The following is a 19,176-nucleotide window of genomic DNA, read 5'->3' on the forward strand; positions in this document are numbered from 1 at the left end:
TTACCTTAAACAACAACCATTTTGGAACGGAGGGAGTAACATTGTACTATCAATAATTGTCACCTTATTATTTGTGCCGCAATTTTAAATATAATAATCTTTGTGGAATGGAGAGGGTATAAAGTTACATGCACATTTGTTTTCAAGGCAGTTGGCAAGGGCCCTTAGCAACAAATTAAATGACCCGACATGTCAGATATGAATATGACAAAATAATTTTCAAAGTTTTAACGTAATCAAAACAATTTGAAACTAATTAATGCATTTTTTTTGAGAAAGTGACAATTAATGACGTCCTGCCACGTTAACTCTTTTCCTTTAATTTGGTGCCAAGAATTGACGAAGCTGCGCTACAGAGTAGAGAAACACTATTCTTACATTTTTTTACCAAGAGTATCACCTGCCGTCTGCCGATACTTATAGACTGATACATTTTGAGACATATAATAGATTATCAAAGTAGATTTTGTCTCGTCAAAATAATTCTTATGGTTAAAATTTAAATTATGAATATGTTTAAGGGACTAACTATCTATTGTAAGTGTGAGACACATGCACTATATAATTGACCCACTTGACACTCTTTCATTCTGACGTACACATGAGAAAGATTCAGTATTTTAGGTTCTAGATGTAGCTCAAAGTCACAAGCTATGAAGTAATTAAGCATCAATAAATGTCAATATTGTTGGGGCAAACTTCGTTCTCATTGTTAATGGAAGAAAAAAAAAAGGACATAATTGTTCTTTGAGCCAATTGGCTCCATCTTTCATATCTGCAGGCATGGGCCTTAGTTCTCTTGTAGGCAGCAAAGCATTCGCAAAGTATATTCTCTTTTATAAAAAATACCAAAAAAGAACGAAAATAAACTCAAGAAGGTGCAAGCTCTTATATATACATGTTTTTGTTTGTTTCCTTCCTTTTCCACTTACTATTTAAGTAAAACTTTAGAAACAAACATGTGATTGGAAATTCCAATATTGACCTAAAATTATATATATTTATGAGAAAAAAGTATACTGTTGTGTCTCAAAAAATAGGTACATGGCGCGAGTAATTAATTAAGTTTACCTGTGCGTTTTGGTTTAAAGTTTTGAAAGTTAGTGGGGATAATTAAAAAAAAAATTAAACTTTGAGTGTGTTGGATATCAAAACCAAGAGTTCCATCAAAGAAGAAGAAATCACACAAAGCTTTTCCAAAGAAGATGAATCATAGTCAGCTCAAAGTGTGAACCAATGACAAAATTCTAATGAAGCTAGGTAAAGAGAAAAGAGTGGAACATGTTGGGGAACATAAGAGGGATAAAATTGATATCAAGATTGTGAGACACGATGAGTTGTAATTATTGTGAATTTTTAGAATTTTAATAAAGTAATAGATTTGAAGACCATGCCAACTATCCAAGATTATCATGACTTCAATTTCTAAGTAGCTATATTGTTTACAAATTTGCAAAATAGGTTTTGTATTACTAATCCGGATATTTTTTTATGGATCATCTCTTAGACACTTCATATGGCTCCGATCAATAGTTTTGCTGGTTGACCCTAATTAGAAAACTATTATTTTGATATCTCTAACACATCTCATCCTCGAAAACCTTCCATGTTTCCGACCAATAATATATTGATCGACCAGTACAATTGGACTTGTATCATTCTAGGAAGTCTTGCGACATGTATAGCTCGGAATAGGTGGCCATCCCTACCAATAGCTTTGTTGGTTGGCCACAGCTAGGAGACTAATGTTTCGGATATCTCCAACACATCCCACCTTTGGAAACCTACCATATTTTCGACCAATAATATGTCGATCAAGCACAACTGGATTTGTATCATTTTAGATAGTCTCGCAACATGTATAGCTTATAATATGTCTTCGACGTGACCCATTTGAGAACTTAATTGATATATTCCTTCCAAACTAACTCACTAACGTACTTCACTGAAATATCACCCAAGGCCGACTCAACAATGTGCCTATCCGATGAACCACTCCCAGGCTAACCACAATAGGGTTGGTCGTGTTGTTCCCCCTTGACCGACTCAACCGATGCATATATATACTTAGATCAAGATATCCTTCCAAGAAAAAAAACTCGTCATCTACTTTGACCGATACACTTACCAACCTAGCTAGCGATGAGCTTGGATGAAATATCTTCTCCAAAGCCAACATCATCCTGAGCAACAGCATGACCCGCATGAGGTAAATCACCACATTCTCGGATAGACTATAACTCAATTGTCAATTTTAATTTCCTTTAAAGTTAAGGAGAGAAATGCTTGCATTGCAAAGGCTATGAGCTAGCCCATTTGATTTTTATTTTTAATATAAGCATGTTCATATGTAACAAACTATAAACTTGGCCTTCAATTAAGAAATTTCAGCTCCTCACTTTTTCATCTAAATGTGAAGGATCTTGGCATTCCAATGGTATGTACCCATCTGATTTTTGAATACTTTTAAAAGTAATTAACCTTTAATCCTTTTTAAAAGTAAACACTGTTTTTTATTCACACGAGCTGAATTTTGCCGCAACTCACTTATTGTTTTCAAATTTGTTTTAACTAAGATAAGATGTGAGGAAGGTTTTTATTTTTTTGGTCAAAGTCAATAGGAAGGTTTATATGTGTTACAAAGTAATAAGAAAATCACTATTAGAAAATTGTCCATTACCTGCACATTTTCCTGCGAGGTTGGGGTGAGAGAACTTCAAATCTTTCTATATATCACGGCCCAAGGTGGTTGTTAGGGTGCAAGTGTGTCTTAGGTCTTGCACCATGCAAGAGTAGAAATAACCCATAATAGTGGGTAAGGTGACCTGTTGTTAAAAAAAATAATAAATAGAAGATTACGAAAAACACCCTTCAAATTATTCTTTCTCTCTCTGCAACAACCCAGATCTCCTTTCTCTCCTTCCTCAGGCTCCATCACCAACTCACTTGCAAAGCCACCAGCCTAGACTGGAAAGGTAGGAACACAGATTGTAGCTTTGCACCACCGCGATCGATGCCGAAAAAACGCATCGTCGGCGCAGGAAAAACGCATAATCCAGATCCTTGCATCCCTTCGACAACCACTGCGAAACCAGAAGAATAAATGGAGTTCATGACCAAACCTTCAATTTTTAGGTTTCGACCATACTTTGCTGGATCTGTTCGATCTGCTTCCCCTGGATCTGTTTCTTGCAATTCCTTCTTGTGCGGCTATGTTATGGGTTCTGCGATTTGGTGATGTGTGATTTGGATGACCCACATGCTCATCCCAAATCTGAAAATTCGTTGGCCAAAATCACACAGATCTGCGATTTGGTTTACCTTTGGTTTCTGGGTTTTTGCTCTGAGTTTTTGTTTCTGTGCTAAGTGTGCTGTTTTTTTTATTTTGATGGTTTGTCCCGCTTGATTTGTTCCAGTTAAATTAAATGACTTCAATGATAATGTTGTGGTTAAAGTTTGCAATCCGTCTCTTGTAATCTTACAAAAAAAAATTCCCAGATCCAATGATGTGTTACAACTCAATATTCTTTTGTCCTTTGGTTTCATAAATATGATATATACAATGCTGTGTTGATGGATAACAAAGAAAAGGGGTGAGTGAAAATACAAAAAGAAGAGGAGGAAACATGACCACCGCGCCGGAATCCTAAGGCAGCCGCGAGGTGGTTGGTCGGAGTTGCAGGTGAAGAGATCAAAGAAGGTTGAGGGAGAAAGGATGAGGCACACAATAAGGGACTTTAGTGTCATTATCAAATTAAAATTTAAAAAATTAAAGAATCCATTTAACAGGTCATCCAGGTTTCTCATTCTCCACCATGACAGGTGTTGTCATCCCATTGGCCTTGACATGTATGGCATGGGTGCAAGACCTATCAACTATTGCACCTTATACATCACCAAGGCCCAATGTACAAAGTGAGGACAGGATCCAAGATCAATTATATCTTATCTATTGGCAAAAACAAAAAGGATCTTATTTGGATACCCAATTAAGTACATACAAGAGTTAGATTTGATTCCCCAATCTAACACAAAGTATCTTTAAGTGGAACTCAATTTTTTATATTATTCTTCTTTTAAAAAAATATTATTCTTTTATGCTTAGAAGCATCCTCTACAGTTCTATACACAAGACTCGAACTCAAAATCTTATTTTGTGTACCAACCACTCGTTAGTGCAGTTTTTATATGCGTGCACAAATATAAATCAATTTCTTTTTTTATAAAAATTGCTTAAAATAAAATTAATTTTTTATCCAACTTTAAAATCACTTTAAGTTTTTTAGCAAACACGTTTGGCCCTTATGAGCATTTTTCTTTGGAGCCCAAAATTAAGAGGCCCATGATAATGTACCAAGCCCGAGATCCATTGTCTCTCTCTCACTCTCTCTTTCATCGAATCACCCACCCACGCCACGCTTCTTGATTTCTTCTTCTGCATCAAATTCAACTGAGCTTAGAGGTGAATTTTCAATTTAATTCTCTTCATTTGTGTCAGTTTTCAAAGAAACAAATCTCTGAATAAATCTAACAACTTTAACTGATTGTTCTCCACTTCAAGTTATTACTACTTACTTGCATTTTGGTCTTTGAGCTGGTGTTGTTAGGGTTAGGGTGACATGTATATTATTAATTGATGAACTGATTTTTCTCCATTTTCTTTCACAGTTCCTTCAATACTAATCAATATGGCCTTTGATATAGATGAGATCAAGAGTAAGCATTGCATTCTCTCTCTTTATCATTTACTTTAAGAACCTCATTGCATTGTTCTATTTGTTATAACTGCTTCAACATCACCATTGCAGAGATTGGTATAGGCCTCATTGGTTTCGGCATCTTTTTCACATTTCTTGGCATACTTCTTTTCTTCGACCGCGGTTTGCTTGCTCTGGGAAATGTGAGCCTTGCTTTAAGAATCTCAATTTTCTTAACTTTATCTATTCTGGGAAAGTGCAAGTATAGGCCTAATTAAGGTTTTGGTACCTGGCATTCTGGAATCAGATTTTTTGGTTGGCAGGGGTAGCAATTTTGCTTGGTTGGCGTTCCATGTGGGGAATCTTCACGAATAGAGCAAACTATAAGGTATAGTGAGTGAGAATTTTTCAGCCTATTAATGAAATATATTGTCTCCCTCTTGCTTTATCGCGGTAGAGATTAGTGAATACTTTTAGAATGTCAGTCAGACATTACATAATTATATTTTGTAGGCTATTCACTAAGGGTATCGCTGGTTAGCTTTTGCATCAACTTTGATTAATTCATTACAAATTTGTTTACATTGTATCAAGAAACAATTATTGCATTCCTTGAATTGAAATTTTCTCAATGAATCTGCTAAACTATATATATCACTTTGCATGTCACAAATGTGTACAAGTTTAAAAAAATGGTAGTTCTGTAAGCAATTATAATGAGTAGATACATGTCTAAGGACAAGAAGCATCTTCAGTTTTCTTTGTTCTTATTTGTCTTTGATCAATTCACACATTTGTTTGATTACTGGTATCCAAGTAAAATCACTGTTAAAATAATCAAATTGCATAATTTATCCTAACCACTGTTATGTTGGAAAAAAAATACAAGTGTCTTGCATAAAGGGAAATGTTTGTCATCAAATTCAAAATCTAGTTCTGATCTTTTCAGCACTCCAAAGAAGGTGCATGTGCTAGGGGAAAAAATATCTGATAAATTTTGCTTTAAGTGATCTCAGCTGCACACTTAGTTTCTGTGTTCCTTCATTTCTTTCTGTGATTGAGCCTTAAACCCGACAAATGTTCTATGTAAATGGATCGGGGAGCTAGTTTAGGGTGCCCATCTGTTCCATCTTTTGCTTTTTGTTCTACTATTGCATCATATCTTGTCCTTCATTCACCTTGATATTTTCTAAGTTCATTATGAATGGATAGTGAAGCATTCTATATGGAAATAAACATCACTGCTTTGCCTCTTTTGCAGGGTTCTGCATCATTTCTTCTAGGACTCTTTTTCATTTTTGTGAGGTGGCCAATAGTTGGTATAATACTTGAAATATACGGTTGTGTTTTTCTCTTCAGGTTTGTTGATGGATTTCTTCTTGAACTTGCATTGGTACAAATCTTATCATTCTATACTTATCATTGATGCCTTTGATTGCAGTGATTTTTGGTCATCTATCAAAGTGTTCCTCTACCATATTCCTGTTGTTGGATGGATTATACGGTTTATTGCTCGTAAGTTTTATGTGAAGATTCATTTTCAAGATTTTCTGAAAGCATGCACACACACACACACGCGTAGTATATTAAAGTAAATATAGATATTATTCAAACTACTTGTTCATATGAAGAATGAAATGAAATTGGTCCTGTAAATTTACATATTTCCATTCACACTCTATTTAATATTTAATTAGATGGGGATAGACGTTTAGTGTATAAATATTCCCTGGTTGTATCAATAATGGAGAGTGATCTCTGGTGTAAATATAATAGATTTTCAGCCTTGATTACCAGTTTTCTATTAGCTACCCACTGGGATGACTCAAGTCATGGACAAGCTTGAGCTCAATAGTTGAGGGGAGTCTACAATGTCAGGGGTTATAGCCTACAAGAAACAGGAGAAAGAACTTATGAGGAGGGGCTGCTTCAGTGTTTGAAACAAAGATTACTCACAGCCTTGTAAAAACTAATAATATTAGTAATAATAATTAAAAACCAAAACAAAAACCCTTGGCCTCATATTCTCTTATTGTGACAAGATGGCAATTGATGCATTCTACAATGCAGTTGATCAAATTTAAATAATTGAATGTCTTGTTCTGCGATTTCCTAACTGGAAACTGTTCTCTTCACACCAATTCCACCTCCACCCTTTAGGGAGAAATAGGAATAGAAGAGAGAGAAATGTAAGATATGATGGGTGATGTTTTGGGGAAAGATGAGAGAGATATGAAGAGAAAATGGGTGTAAATAGGATGGAAGAGAAAAAGAGGTGTGAACTGTGAATATATCAAAGCTGTTCCTAACTCCTCAGGCGTGTGTAGGTTCAAATTGTTATCTTAGAAAATAAGTGATAGGGCAGCACCCAAAAATAATTATGTTGTTTAATTTCTAAATTAAGGTGTGTTTGGGTAAACAACTTAACTGAACACTTATAGGAGTTATAGCAACAAGCTCTTTATTGCATAATCGTTTATGTATAATCTAATTTGAGAAGCTTATTCATAAGCTAATTAAGCTCAAAGTAGCATATAGGTAGGTCACACCTGCATAGGCGTTTATCCTATTAGATAAATTCAAATAAACTCTTCCAGACGGGTCGTAGTCTAATTACTAGACAAAACCATCTCAGGGGAAAACAATGAATTTTGTTACCCACTAAACCAAGTAACAATTTGTCAACAAAGAGAAAAGGACCCACCCATGTCCTTTTATTTCACCAACTCTATTGCAGGCAAAACAACAAACACATAACACAAAAGATATTTTAGTATATTTCGTCGTGTATCAATTGGTGGATAGCACAAAATTATAGTCCTGCAGTATAGGTCACCAAACATCTAACAACATAGAAAATCTTCATGTGATTCATTCACTTGTGCTATATGTTGTTTGTTTGTGCGTGTCTGTGAATGGGCAAAATTGGTTTTACTTGAAACTAATTTTGATTATTCATATAAAATAAAATGGTGATAATTTTCAGGCTTTCCCATTCTTTACCTTATAACGTATATGATGTTAGAGCTTAACACATTCCTTTCTACTATTTTTCCAGCTTCTTGATCACCGCCAGAAGGGGATATGACTGTTACATTTTCGTATATGGGCTGATTAAGGGTTTCAATTGCCTTAGTGTTTGTAATATTTCCAATGAGTCATGCTTCATTATGATGCTAAGCGCTTTTCTAATTGTTTGCCATCAGGCAAATAGGCATCTTTTAGTGTTGTAAAGTATTGTGAAATTGTAATTTATGTGTGAAGGTGATTTTACTCTTTCAGTTGTCTATCAGTATCAAAGGGTTATTCCTGATGAATGGAAAACAGACCACTTTCATGGAAGCAGGTGGATGTACACTATAATTGGTTATCCAATATTCTTTTCTTTTTTGTGAAACTTATTCTATATTCTTCAAACTTTGAGTAGGCTAAAGTGCCTATGTTTTATTCTCACTTCGTGGCATTTTGTCAAAAATAGTTAATAATTCAAACATTTTATGCCTATTAGTGAGTTTGTTTTAGTACACTAGACTAGAAGACTAGAAGTATATATCATGTCACTTTCATGTCTATAAATTAACTGCTAAAAATAACGTACGCTTTTTTCCTGTTGAAATAGACTATAGTGCATCATTAAACTATGCATTTCGTGGTATTTTATGAAGAAAACAATTAATAATGTCCCTATTGAAGTTGTATATTTTATGGTGTTAACAAAGGTATCCACACTCAGTGAGATTAATCTCTCGTTTCACTATCAGTGCACTAGATGGTAGATTGGTAGGAGACAGGTTAAGAAGTTTTTTCCATTTTCAAGAGTTGTGAGTCGAACTTCAACAACTTGCTTAAGGGATGAAGTGCCGAACCATTGACAATCTAATTGAAGTCGTATAATCCGCATCTTATCAAATATCTAGTATTTATAAATAGTTTATTTAAATTTATTTTATCATAGAAGCATTTAAGTATGTATTTGGCTAAATTAATAAAAAAGACTAAATAATCATATATTTTCATGTTATATGAACTTCTAAGTTCTAACATCAAAATCCTGTCAAAAAAAAAAGTTCTAACATCAAAAGGAAAAAAAAACATCAAAAGTCAGGTACAAAAGATTTCACGATTGAAAATTCTAGTCCGGACATAACTATTTTACAAAATTGACCTTAAAATCATTTGAGTTCGTAATGACCAGAGAAGAAGGGTCAGAACTGGCATCCTAATACTATGACTATGACCCAAAGATTTTTCAATTTTGCTAAAATATTTTTTTCTTTTTCATTTTACTGAGTCAAAACAAGTTTGCCCGCTTTAAACGCGCCTAATCATTGGACAAAACTTTGATTAAAAAATATTAGAGTAAAGTACACTCACCCCTATCAAGGTTTGTTAGAATTACACTCCACCCCATTCTTGTCTAAAATCTACACCCCACCCCATTTTATATAGATGCAAATTTAGTGACGAAAAATATTCTTCATTAATAATTAGTTATTATTTAAATTGTTAATCAATAATTTTAAAAAATATTTTCAATATAATCCAATAAATTTAAAAATGAAAACATCACAGTCCTCCTCATTCTCTCAATCGCGGTCTTCCTCCGTAAATTCACAATGCAAATTCTGCAATAGCACACTCGACCGGTTTACAAACCATATCTCGAACATAGGGAAACATGCTTGTGTTTTCATATTTTGTAATAATTCAATTTTAATCAAAATAATCTCTTTATACCTCAAATTTTGAAAATTGGATTGTAGACCCAAAAAGCAAGACAAATGAGTGAAGAAAATAGAGAAACAAAATTAAGAAATATGAAGTGGATCGGAGGTTATTAGAACCAAACGATGCGGTGGAGCACCGTTTTTAACAAAATCCAACGACATCTTAAACCAACAGAGCGTTCGCTCGCAACTTAAAGGGGGTGAAGTTCACAAGAAGTAGTTGAACAGGTAGCTTTGGGAATGTGCGATTCACGTTCTGTGGTTCAGGTCGCAACAAAACTTTGATGCATGGTGGTGCCATGGGGTTTCACATTCTCGGACAGTGGCCGTCGTGTTAAAGGGAGCAAAGGCTTGGTGGTGACCGTTTGTGGTGAGAAATATGATTTGGAGACAGATGGGACGTGGACTTAACAGACAGAGTGGATTGTTTTTTTAAATTTAATTCAGTAAAATTATTTTCATAAATTAATGTATGATAGTGTATATGCATTAAACTTATTTAAATTTTAACTAATTAGTAATTATTTTTTATTAGTGACGAATTTGTTTTCGTCACTAAATTTTGCCTTTATAAAAAATGGGGTGGAGTGTAGATTTAAAAAAAGAATGGGGTGAAGTGTCATTCTTGCAAATCTTGAGGGGGTGAGTGTATTTTACTCAAAATATTAAAATAAACAGTAAACACACACACACATTGTTCTTTTATTTTAATCCACCAAGAAATAAGTAACCATATAAGCTGGCACATTTCTGTCAGTCAACATAGAAAAGGACTTAAATCCACATACCATCCACCTTCCTCTACACTCACATCATTATTATTACCACCACCGCATAACTTTTTCAAAACAAGATCCAATTATACTAAAACTTTATTAATTAATGACAGATAATACCAATAAAATAAAACGAGCAAATAGTCAAATGTCTCTAAAAATATTATAATTTCAAAAGTTCATCTCTAGAAAATAAATATTATGCGAACTTTAATTATGTAAAATGTCGGTGATTAACTTAACTAACGTTACACCAATTTGATTGATAATTTACACAATCAGAGAAACTGCAACGTCTTTATTAATTCACTAACGAACTTACTCGGTGTACGACACTGTTATGTCAAAGACCAGTTTGAATATTCACTCGAAATCGAAATAAAATAAAAACAGTAATTTATAATTAAAAAGCAAAAAAGGAAGGGGGTTATTGATTGATTATTGTTATGTGCGTGTAAGCTGCGCTGTCTTCCTCGTCCTTTTGCTTCCTTCTATTTAACATTAACTCCGAAATTCTAGAGAGAGAGAGAGAGAGAGAGTGTGTGTTTTCAATTTCTTTTCACAACGTCATATTATTATTATTATTATTATTATTATTATTGATTATTGATTGATTCTTCCATTTCATTGTTGTTATTTTTGACATTTACATAACACCAACAACAACAACAACTCAAAAGAGAGGTCTCTGCGACTGCAATCTCTCTCTAGCGTTCGTTCTTTCGTTGCCAATCGCTCATCCATCAATCATCTTTGCTTTCTTCTTCCCTTTCTGCCGACGACGAATTTCCTGCGTTTAGATCAGGTTTCATCTCAGATCTGTGTTTTCTTTCATTTCAATGCGTTGGATCTTGCTTTTTTCTGGCTCTCCTTTTAATCCCTGTTTTCTGTTTTTTCATTTCTTGTTTCGTTTTTTGTTGAATCGTTTTATTAGAATTAGAATCATTAGCTTTTGGGGGTTTGATTTAGCTCTGTTTACCTCTGATTTCAATGAGGCACCACCGACCTTCAATTTGTTGTGATTTCAATTATCAGATGTGATATATAATATGCTCTGTTCATTTCAATGTTTGATCTTGGAAAATTCTTGTTGGATTTATTTGTGTGATGTTAGCTTTTCTATATGATTTTATATGATTCAATTATGCACTTAATTCTATTTGAGCTTTTTCTAGCATGTTTATTCAAACTGAGTGCTTGATTTGCACTTGTATACATGTTTGATTGATGATCATTTCTGTGGTAACATTATGTGCAGCAGACATTGATATTTTCTTATTACTGCTGGCTCTTACCTTGTACTGAAGACCAGCTACAATGAAGAAGGTTATCGGTCAAACTGTTCGGGACCTGTAAGTATAAATGTTTATTATTGATTGACTTATTGTTCGAATGCGTCATGTATATAATTGCTTCATTGGGTGTTTGTTCAATGTTACTATTTCGGTATTTCCTAAATGTATTACTTTGCATTTTTTGCAGTAAGAGAGAAGTGAATAAGAAAGTGCTGAAAGTCCCTGGGATTGAACAGAAGGTAATGTTTTTCTTCTTTTGAATGTTCGCTGTGAAAACTATGCTGTGCCAATAAGAGAAGTATAATTGGTGTAATGATCTGTGTGAAACCTGACTTTATTTCCTAATGATGCTACGTCGAGAAAAAAGATGTTGGCTATCCTTAGTTTTGTGCATTGCCATCTTATTTTGCATTATCTAAATTAGATTTGTTGTTTTCTCTCCCCTATTCCAGGTTCTTGATGCTACCAGCAATGAACCTTGGGGTCCTCATGGATCACTTCTTGCTGATATTGCTCAGGCAACCAGAAACCCGTAAGCTGGGACTCCTGATTTTATGCTAGATAAATTGTGTATTTCTTTACAAAAAAGCTAATCTGTTAGCGCCCTTGCAGTTATGAATACCAGATGATTATGGCAGTAATCTGGAAACGAATTAATGACACTGGCAAGAATTGGCGGCATGTCTACAAGGTATCCATCGAAATATTTTCTGTTATTAGTTGCAGTTACTCCCTGGTGCTGCTAATATTTACTTTTTATTGTCAGAGTGTGATGTATTATCCATTCCCATCAACAGTTCAATGCAACTCTGAAAGTTCACCATTTATGAAATTCATTACTTTTGTTTATATCCTTTGAAATAACGATGGGTTCTTGCACTATAAGAACTCTTTCTTGTCTGTCTTCTGCATTTACTGTCAATCTTGATTTAGTAAATAGTAGTTATTTTGTTTATGTTTCTATATTAATTGCTTATTGTTCAATATCAGGCTTTGACGGTACTAGAGTACTTGGTGGCTCATGGTTCTGAACGAGTCATAGATGAAATCAGAGAACATGCTTATCAAATATCGGTAATTTCCATTTTGTTAATTTTACTTAAATATGATATGATGTTAGTTGACTTGATTGCCTTTTAGGTCTTTGTTTTTGATGAAATTACCTGAATAATGCAACCTGATAAGATTGTAATTGTCATATGAACAGACATTGTCCGATTTTCAATATATTGACTCCAGTGGACGAGATCAAGGAAACAATGTCAGGAAGAAATCTCAGAGTCTTGTCGTCCTTGTGAATGATAAAGAAAGAATCATAGAGGCTAGACAGAAGGCTGCATCTAACAGGGACAAGTGAGTCTCTCATTAAATGTGTTCATTTTTTTTACTTTGTTATTTCGATGTTGCTATATAAATTATATATCAAGCACTAGACATCGTATAAGTAGATATTTTAATCTCCCTTAGTTTTAAAGGATCTGTAATCTATGCATATTTTGGGTTCTCAGATTATAACTCTAAAATATCAGTGTAGAATATTCAAGATCTGTGTTTTTTATGTACATGAGTTTCTCAATCTCAAGGCCATATTAACTGTCTTATATGATTCACCAGGTTTCGTAACAATGCCCCTGGTGGGATGTATAGACCTGGTTCACATTCAAGCAGTGGAGCCTATGGTGAGAGATACGAGGATGATCGTTATGGAAACAGGGAGGAAGATAGAAATGGCTATGGAAGAGAAAGAGAATGGGGATCTAGAGATGATGATCGAAATAGTCGGGATGGAGATCGTTATGGAAGAGATTATGAGGAACGTTATGGCAGGGATGGTTACAGAGATGATGACTCCAGGGGAAGAAGTCGAAGTGTTGATTACCAATATGATACCCGAAGCAGGAGCTCTGATAGAGACCGTAGTTATGAGGATGATGGCCAGCACTCATCTCGGTATGAGCCTATGATAAATTATTCTTTTATCCAAATAATCTCAAGAGATTATTTCTTTTAAAAATTGGGCTAGTGAGAGTGTGGGCTATTTATATGCCCAAGTCTCTGCTCAACTGAAAGTCCTTTAAAAAATAATTGTGATACACATTACCTCAAGAATCTATCTACATTGATCTTGAAAATAAAACATTTGAGCTTCTCTATTATGCTGGGGCATACAGAAGCATCAAACATCCCCTTTGTTTGATAGCTAGAGTCGTAGAAGTTTGTTTAACTCTGGCATCAGGCATTCTTGTCGTGAATTTATTTTATGCTATTGCTTCAAGTTTGTTTTGACAGTTGAATTGGAGAACCCAGATCATTTAGCACCTAATGTGATTTTGATCTTTGTTCTAAATTAGTTTAAAATGGAGTATAAATTGAACGTTTACTTCTTCCATCCTGTTTAAATTTGTTTCTTTGGACTTTAAAAACATTAAGGAATATTCTGTTTAGCTGTAAATTCTAATTCTCAATTAAGACTGACCTTCATAAGATTTCTTTTTGCATATATTTGAAATTTTAGATGTTTATACGTCATATGAGAAAATAAGAAGCTTACTTAAAGAATTTCCAATAATTTATCTATAAAAACGGGTAAGTTACAAATAAATGGTATACAGAGGGAATAGAGGCTTTACATGGTGTTGAAACAAGGGCATGTTGTTTTAAAATGCTAAATGAACTCTTTTGCTTAAGAATTTATAGAAGGGTCAATAAAGTTTTACATCTTTGCCTATTGAGAGTGGCATCCTGCAAGATTGATCGTCATTTGTCCTCATTAAATTGTCAAAATAGGAATGTGGCTTTTGGTAAATCATTCTTATTCTCAAATTGTAAAAAAAGTGTTGTAAATTAAACCTTTACCTGGGGCTCAGTTACTGGTCTAAAGGACGTGAGTATTATGGATTTATATCTTTCAGTAGCAGAAATGAAGTTTGTTTGAACATATATGTGATGTTATTTCTCTGATGACAAATATTCATGCTTCTAACTTGATCTTTTTATGCAATTGTCAGAGGTAGCAATGCTAAAGCTGACGACCAATCTCTAGAAGCAAGGTAAATTTCTCATGGAGATTCTAGAGAATTTCTAATAGCAATGCAGATGCTTCTCTCTCTCATGTTGCATATTGCTGCCTAACACTTTTAAGATTGATAATGTGCAATGCAAATGGGCAGGCTTGAGCGGAAACTTTCTGAGCAAAATATGGGTGCTCCTCCTAGTTATGAAGAAGCTGTTGGTGAATCTCAGAGCCCTGTGCAGGGTGAAAGGTATAAACTTTTATGCTTGAGACAACCGTTGTCCACAACAGAATATGTTTCTAATATTATCTTGATTGCAGGGGTGTAGAAACTTCAGCACCATCTGCTCCAAGTGGCTCGTCTCCCCATGCAAGTGAAAATCCTAGCCAATCCTCTCCTCCTACAGGGTCCTCTCCTGTCAACAATTATCCAACCGAAGCAACTGCTGCTTCCAGTACTGCTGCATCAGGAACCCAGGAAATTGGGGCCACTGATGACTTTTTTGACCCTCGTGGTCCTGCATCAGGTGGGTAAAGTTATTTTTTGTATCATGTTATATTGGTCACCTGTTCTTCAGTATGTTTGTAACCTTTCCTCTATGTTTCATATTTTGAAGAATTCTTATACATTTTTGAATTTGAATTTTTTTTAATATTTACTTTTATTCACATGTCAAATTACTATTCAGCATATTTTTTATTAGGGGAGTTGGGGGGGGGGGGTCGTTTTCTATTCCAATTATTGGTTGGAAGTTCAGCGTATAGTTCTTTTGTAATTCACTATGCATGCCCCTGCATTAGTAATGTACTGTTCTTTTAATCACCCCTTGAGTGTTTCTGAGTTTATACCTTTTTGTACTCTCAAGTTGTAACAATGTTGTTTTCTGGTCCTCAACACTACGGGCTTAGATTTTTATCATGAGACAATTTAGTGTCATGCAGACTCCAGAGTGGTATGTGGCCACCATTATGCATAAATTTTAAGGACATTAGAAACTGAATCCTGAGATCCATCTAAAAGAATTTCCCTGAATCCTATAGTTGGAAAAGTTGGTCACTAGCTATTGTTGCTCATAATGACAATTCTTTCATTAATATGTATTTTGAGTAATATGTTACAGAGAATATGTTACAGAGAACTACAGCATTGTTTCTAGTCAAGACAAAACATTTGAGTCATACCTAACTTTGGTCTGAAGTAATTGTGAAACTAATGGCATGAAACTCTTATTGTCATTATTATTGCCAATCATTTCTGATTTAAGGTTGATATTAATGGTGTTTGAAGAGGTTGTGTCAATGTTGTGATGCTTGTTTCTTGGCAAGTAACATTTACTAAGCTCTGTTCTCGTGAATCTTTCAGCTGCCTCAACAACCTCTAATAATGTTGAAGTGGACTTTCTTGGTTCCCTGTCAGACTCATTCTCTTCAAATGCATTGTCTCTTGTTCCAGCTACATCAGCAACTGCAGCAACTGAGGCAAACACTGGTTCAACAGCTTCCTTCGCTGCACCGTCTTCCGGGTCCAGTAATTTCAATCAAGTAAGAATTGTTTGATTATTTCTACTTTTTTAGTGAATGTCCTATGTTTGACTTGGTATTCTTCTAGTTCTTGCCTTTTAGGCCTTCTTTCTGTCCTTTTTGATTTACTAATGTAATGTAACAAGTAGGCAAGAGAGTTACTGTCCTTTTTTATTTAATATGCGTGTTTTTAACAAGTATGTGTGATTTAGTATGCGTAATTGTACAATATTGTTCAATATTAACCTTGTTTGTGGACCAAAATGGCTAGATTTCTGAAACTTGGTTTTCTATTTCTAGAAAGGAAATATCTAGTTCAGAACTTAGCTTGGGAATAGTTTTTTAGATACATCTGCATAGTCCCTTTGTTTGTTAAGTTTATTAACATGATATGTTTGTTTGTTCCACTTTTGGCAGTCTTTTGAAGATCCATTTGGCGATTCGCCATTCAAGGCTGTTACTTCCACTGAAACTGCTCCATCTCAACCCCAGCCTTATCAGAGCATTGAACCCTCCCAATCAAATGGTTATAACGCAGAAACGGTCCCTGACTTCGGGTTTGGGGACTCATTTTCTGTTGTACCATACTCCGCACCTGCTACCAGTGATCCTCAACCTTTCTCTTCAAACTCCCAGTTTTTGTCATCTCAACAGCAGGAAACTGATATTCTGGCTGACATTCTTCCTCCTGCACCATTACCTGAGACAGCTTCACAGCAGAACTTTTCACCTCCTGCTTTTGCCCAAACTTCACCTTCCTTTTCAGCTCCATCAGGCCAAATGGCACGACAACCTTTTTCTGAACCAACTGGCCAACTCCCTCACCAAGGTTTCTCAGGAGCAACCAATCAACCTGCACAAACCTTTTCAGCTCCCCCTGGTCAACATTCCCAGCCAGCCTTCTCAGCTCATAATGGCCAACCGCTACAAGCGCAGTCTTCCTTTTCAGCTCCGACCAGCCAATATGCTCAACAACCCTTTTCTTCTCATGCCGGTCAACCTGGTTTGAACTCATTTTCATCGCCTACTGGCCAACCTATGCAGCAACCTTTTGGTCAATCTGCACAATCTAGTTCTCATGTCTACAATGGATTGCAATCCCAGGAGAGATCTCTTATTCCAGGAGCTCCAAACATGTCTTCTCAATCCCAAAATGGATATAATGGGCCTATGAACAGTGGGAACTTCTTGCCACAAGGATCTCCAGCAGCTTTTCATTCACACATGGCTCCCCAAGCTCCAACAGGACAGCTGGCACAGAACACAAACTTCCCTCATGGTCAAGCATCACAGTTTAACAGCCAGAACTTCATTGGACAAGGGAATGCAGCTCCCTTTAGCTCACAAATTACCCATCAACAACCTACTTCTAATGCTTCACAGTATGCTGTTTCGATGGGATCGAATGCACTAGTTTCCCAACCACCCAAGGATAAATTTGAGACAAAATCAACAGTTTGGGCTGATACACTAAGCAGAGGACTTGTTAATTTGAATATATCTGGACGTGAGTGCTCACACCTCAAACCCTGTTGTTTGTGACATCAGTTTTCTTATGCTTACTTTCAGCTAGATTATTGATCTTATCTGGATAAACACTAACTTCTATGCTTTTTACGTGCAGCTAAAATAAATCCCTTGTCAGATATTGGGATTGACTTTGAATCAATTAACAGGAAGGAGAAGAGAATGGAGAAACAACCTACCGCACCTGTAACATCAACTATAACTATGGGTAAAGCTATGGGATCAGGTTCAGGCATTGGTCGGGCCGGTGCGGGTGCCCTAAGACCAAATCCAAACGCTATGATGGGTTCTGGCATGGGTATGGGCATGGGCAACGCTCCTGGTGTTGGTATGGGTATGGGAGGCTATGGAGGCATGAATCCATCCATGGGCATGGGTATGGGAATGGGGGGTATGGGTATGGGGCAAGGATACCAGGTGCAACAACCCCCTGCTGGAATGCCACCTGGGGCCAACATGCCAGGTAACTATAACTCCATGACTGGTCCGGGCGGTTATGCTCAACAGCCATATGGCGGCTATCGATGAGATTGAACATCATTCTTAGAGCTAGCAAGGTGAAGTATTGTTGATTGTTTTGCTACAAATTGAGAGAGAAGCCATTTCAATACTAGTGCCAACTAGTAGTCCACATAGACAACAGTTGGACTTATAGTGGTGTATCATTGAAGTTGCAACTTACTGTAAAGTGACCCAGTGTGATGTATGTTTATTTGTTATAAATATGCTATTACCATTCTTTTTTGGGTCACCCTTTTATAGGTGCTTTTGAGCATCAGTGTTGTGTACTTGTTATGGGATAGAATAACCTTACTCAGGTTATTGCTTTCTTGTTCCTCATTTTTTGAACACCAACAAGTGGTTTGATATTAATATATTCTTTTTTCCATTGTACTTTTAACACTAGCCTCAAATTTAAGGATTGCAATTCATTGGTTTATCTCGAGTTCTTGATTTGTTGCTGACATTAATTTTATATATCAGATACTCAAATATAATCATGATTGACTCAACATAAACCAAGCATGATGAAAAGATAACATCAAATCACACATGAAGTGAGGAGGATCATACATGCTTCTAGTGTGGTACACTCATCACATTTTTTCTTAAAAGTTTATCAGATTCTTATTACTTTAGGTGGACGGTGCTGGTATCATGCGTATGGTGGTGGACACTGGACTTTTGGGGACGAATATGATACCATGCTTTTGGTGTGGCACTAGAATCTTGTATCCACGCCTCCTTTTTCAAAAGTTGACTTTATTTGCCTCTTCAAAATTAGTTAAGCACCAAATTTGTAATTGTATTTGGAATGTCATCATATACAATTATGTATACTCGAAATTCAATATTTGACATTTTATTGAACTCAAAAAAGTTGCCTTTTAAAAAAAATATGAACTAATAAAGTTGCATAAAAGTAACTCAAGCAAGAGTGGTCCATGTAACTGCAAAACTATTGGTTCAAAACAAAAAGTTTGCTCTTTAAAAAAAATTTACATCTTTATGCATGTTGATGTTAGTAGAAAGTTAACGCTCATAGAAGTGGAACATCTTTCCTTTCTCCGTCCATATTCTTTAGATCCTCCCATCCTAAGCCTTAGGCTCAAGTAGTAC

The 19,176-nt window shown here is 35.5% G+C and overlaps 2 protein-coding genes across 4 annotated transcripts; both read left to right on the forward strand.

Moving 5' to 3' along the window:
• The first annotated feature begins 4,349 nt into the window (after positions 1-4,349).
• LOC130729013 (vesicle transport protein GOT1) lies at positions 4,350-8,094 on the forward strand. Of its 2 annotated transcripts, none has more exons than XM_057580620.1 (7): positions 4,350-4,462; positions 4,669-4,716; positions 4,809-4,900; positions 5,005-5,085; positions 5,959-6,056; positions 6,139-6,212; positions 7,756-8,094. In XM_057580620.1, exons 2-7 carry the CDS (start codon positions 4,689-4,691, stop codon positions 7,761-7,763), a joined length of 381 nt encoding a protein of 126 aa, XP_057436603.1. In that variant the 5' UTR covers positions 4,350-4,462; positions 4,669-4,688; the 3' UTR covers positions 7,764-8,094. The 2 variants fall into 2 exon arrangements, with proteins under 2 accessions (XP_057436603.1, XP_057436604.1); XM_057580621.1 differs by lacking the exon at positions 4,350-4,462 and adding an exon at positions 4,476-4,560.
• Positions 8,095-10,823: 2,729 nt separating this feature from the next.
• On the forward strand, positions 10,824-18,457 carry LOC130729014 (clathrin interactor EPSIN 2-like). Of its 2 annotated transcripts, none has more exons than XM_057580622.1 (14): positions 10,824-11,005; positions 11,459-11,552; positions 11,683-11,734; positions 11,948-12,027; positions 12,108-12,186; positions 12,486-12,569; positions 12,703-12,848; positions 13,110-13,445; positions 14,504-14,545; positions 14,666-14,758; positions 14,830-15,035; positions 15,872-16,050; positions 16,447-17,536; positions 17,654-18,457. In XM_057580622.1, exons 2-14 carry the CDS (start codon positions 11,518-11,520, stop codon positions 18,082-18,084), a joined length of 2,853 nt encoding a protein of 950 aa, XP_057436605.1. In that variant the 5' UTR covers positions 10,824-11,005; positions 11,459-11,517; the 3' UTR covers positions 18,085-18,457. The 2 variants fall into 2 exon arrangements, with proteins under 2 accessions (XP_057436605.1, XP_057436606.1); XM_057580623.1 differs by having other exon boundaries at positions 11,462-11,552.
• The last annotated feature ends 719 nt before the right edge of the window (positions 18,458-19,176 follow it).

The sequence above is a fragment of the Lotus japonicus genome, chromosome 1, assembly GCF_012489685.1.
Source record: "Lotus japonicus ecotype B-129 chromosome 1, LjGifu_v1.2".
Taxonomy (NCBI): domain Eukaryota; kingdom Viridiplantae; phylum Streptophyta; class Magnoliopsida; order Fabales; family Fabaceae; genus Lotus; species Lotus japonicus.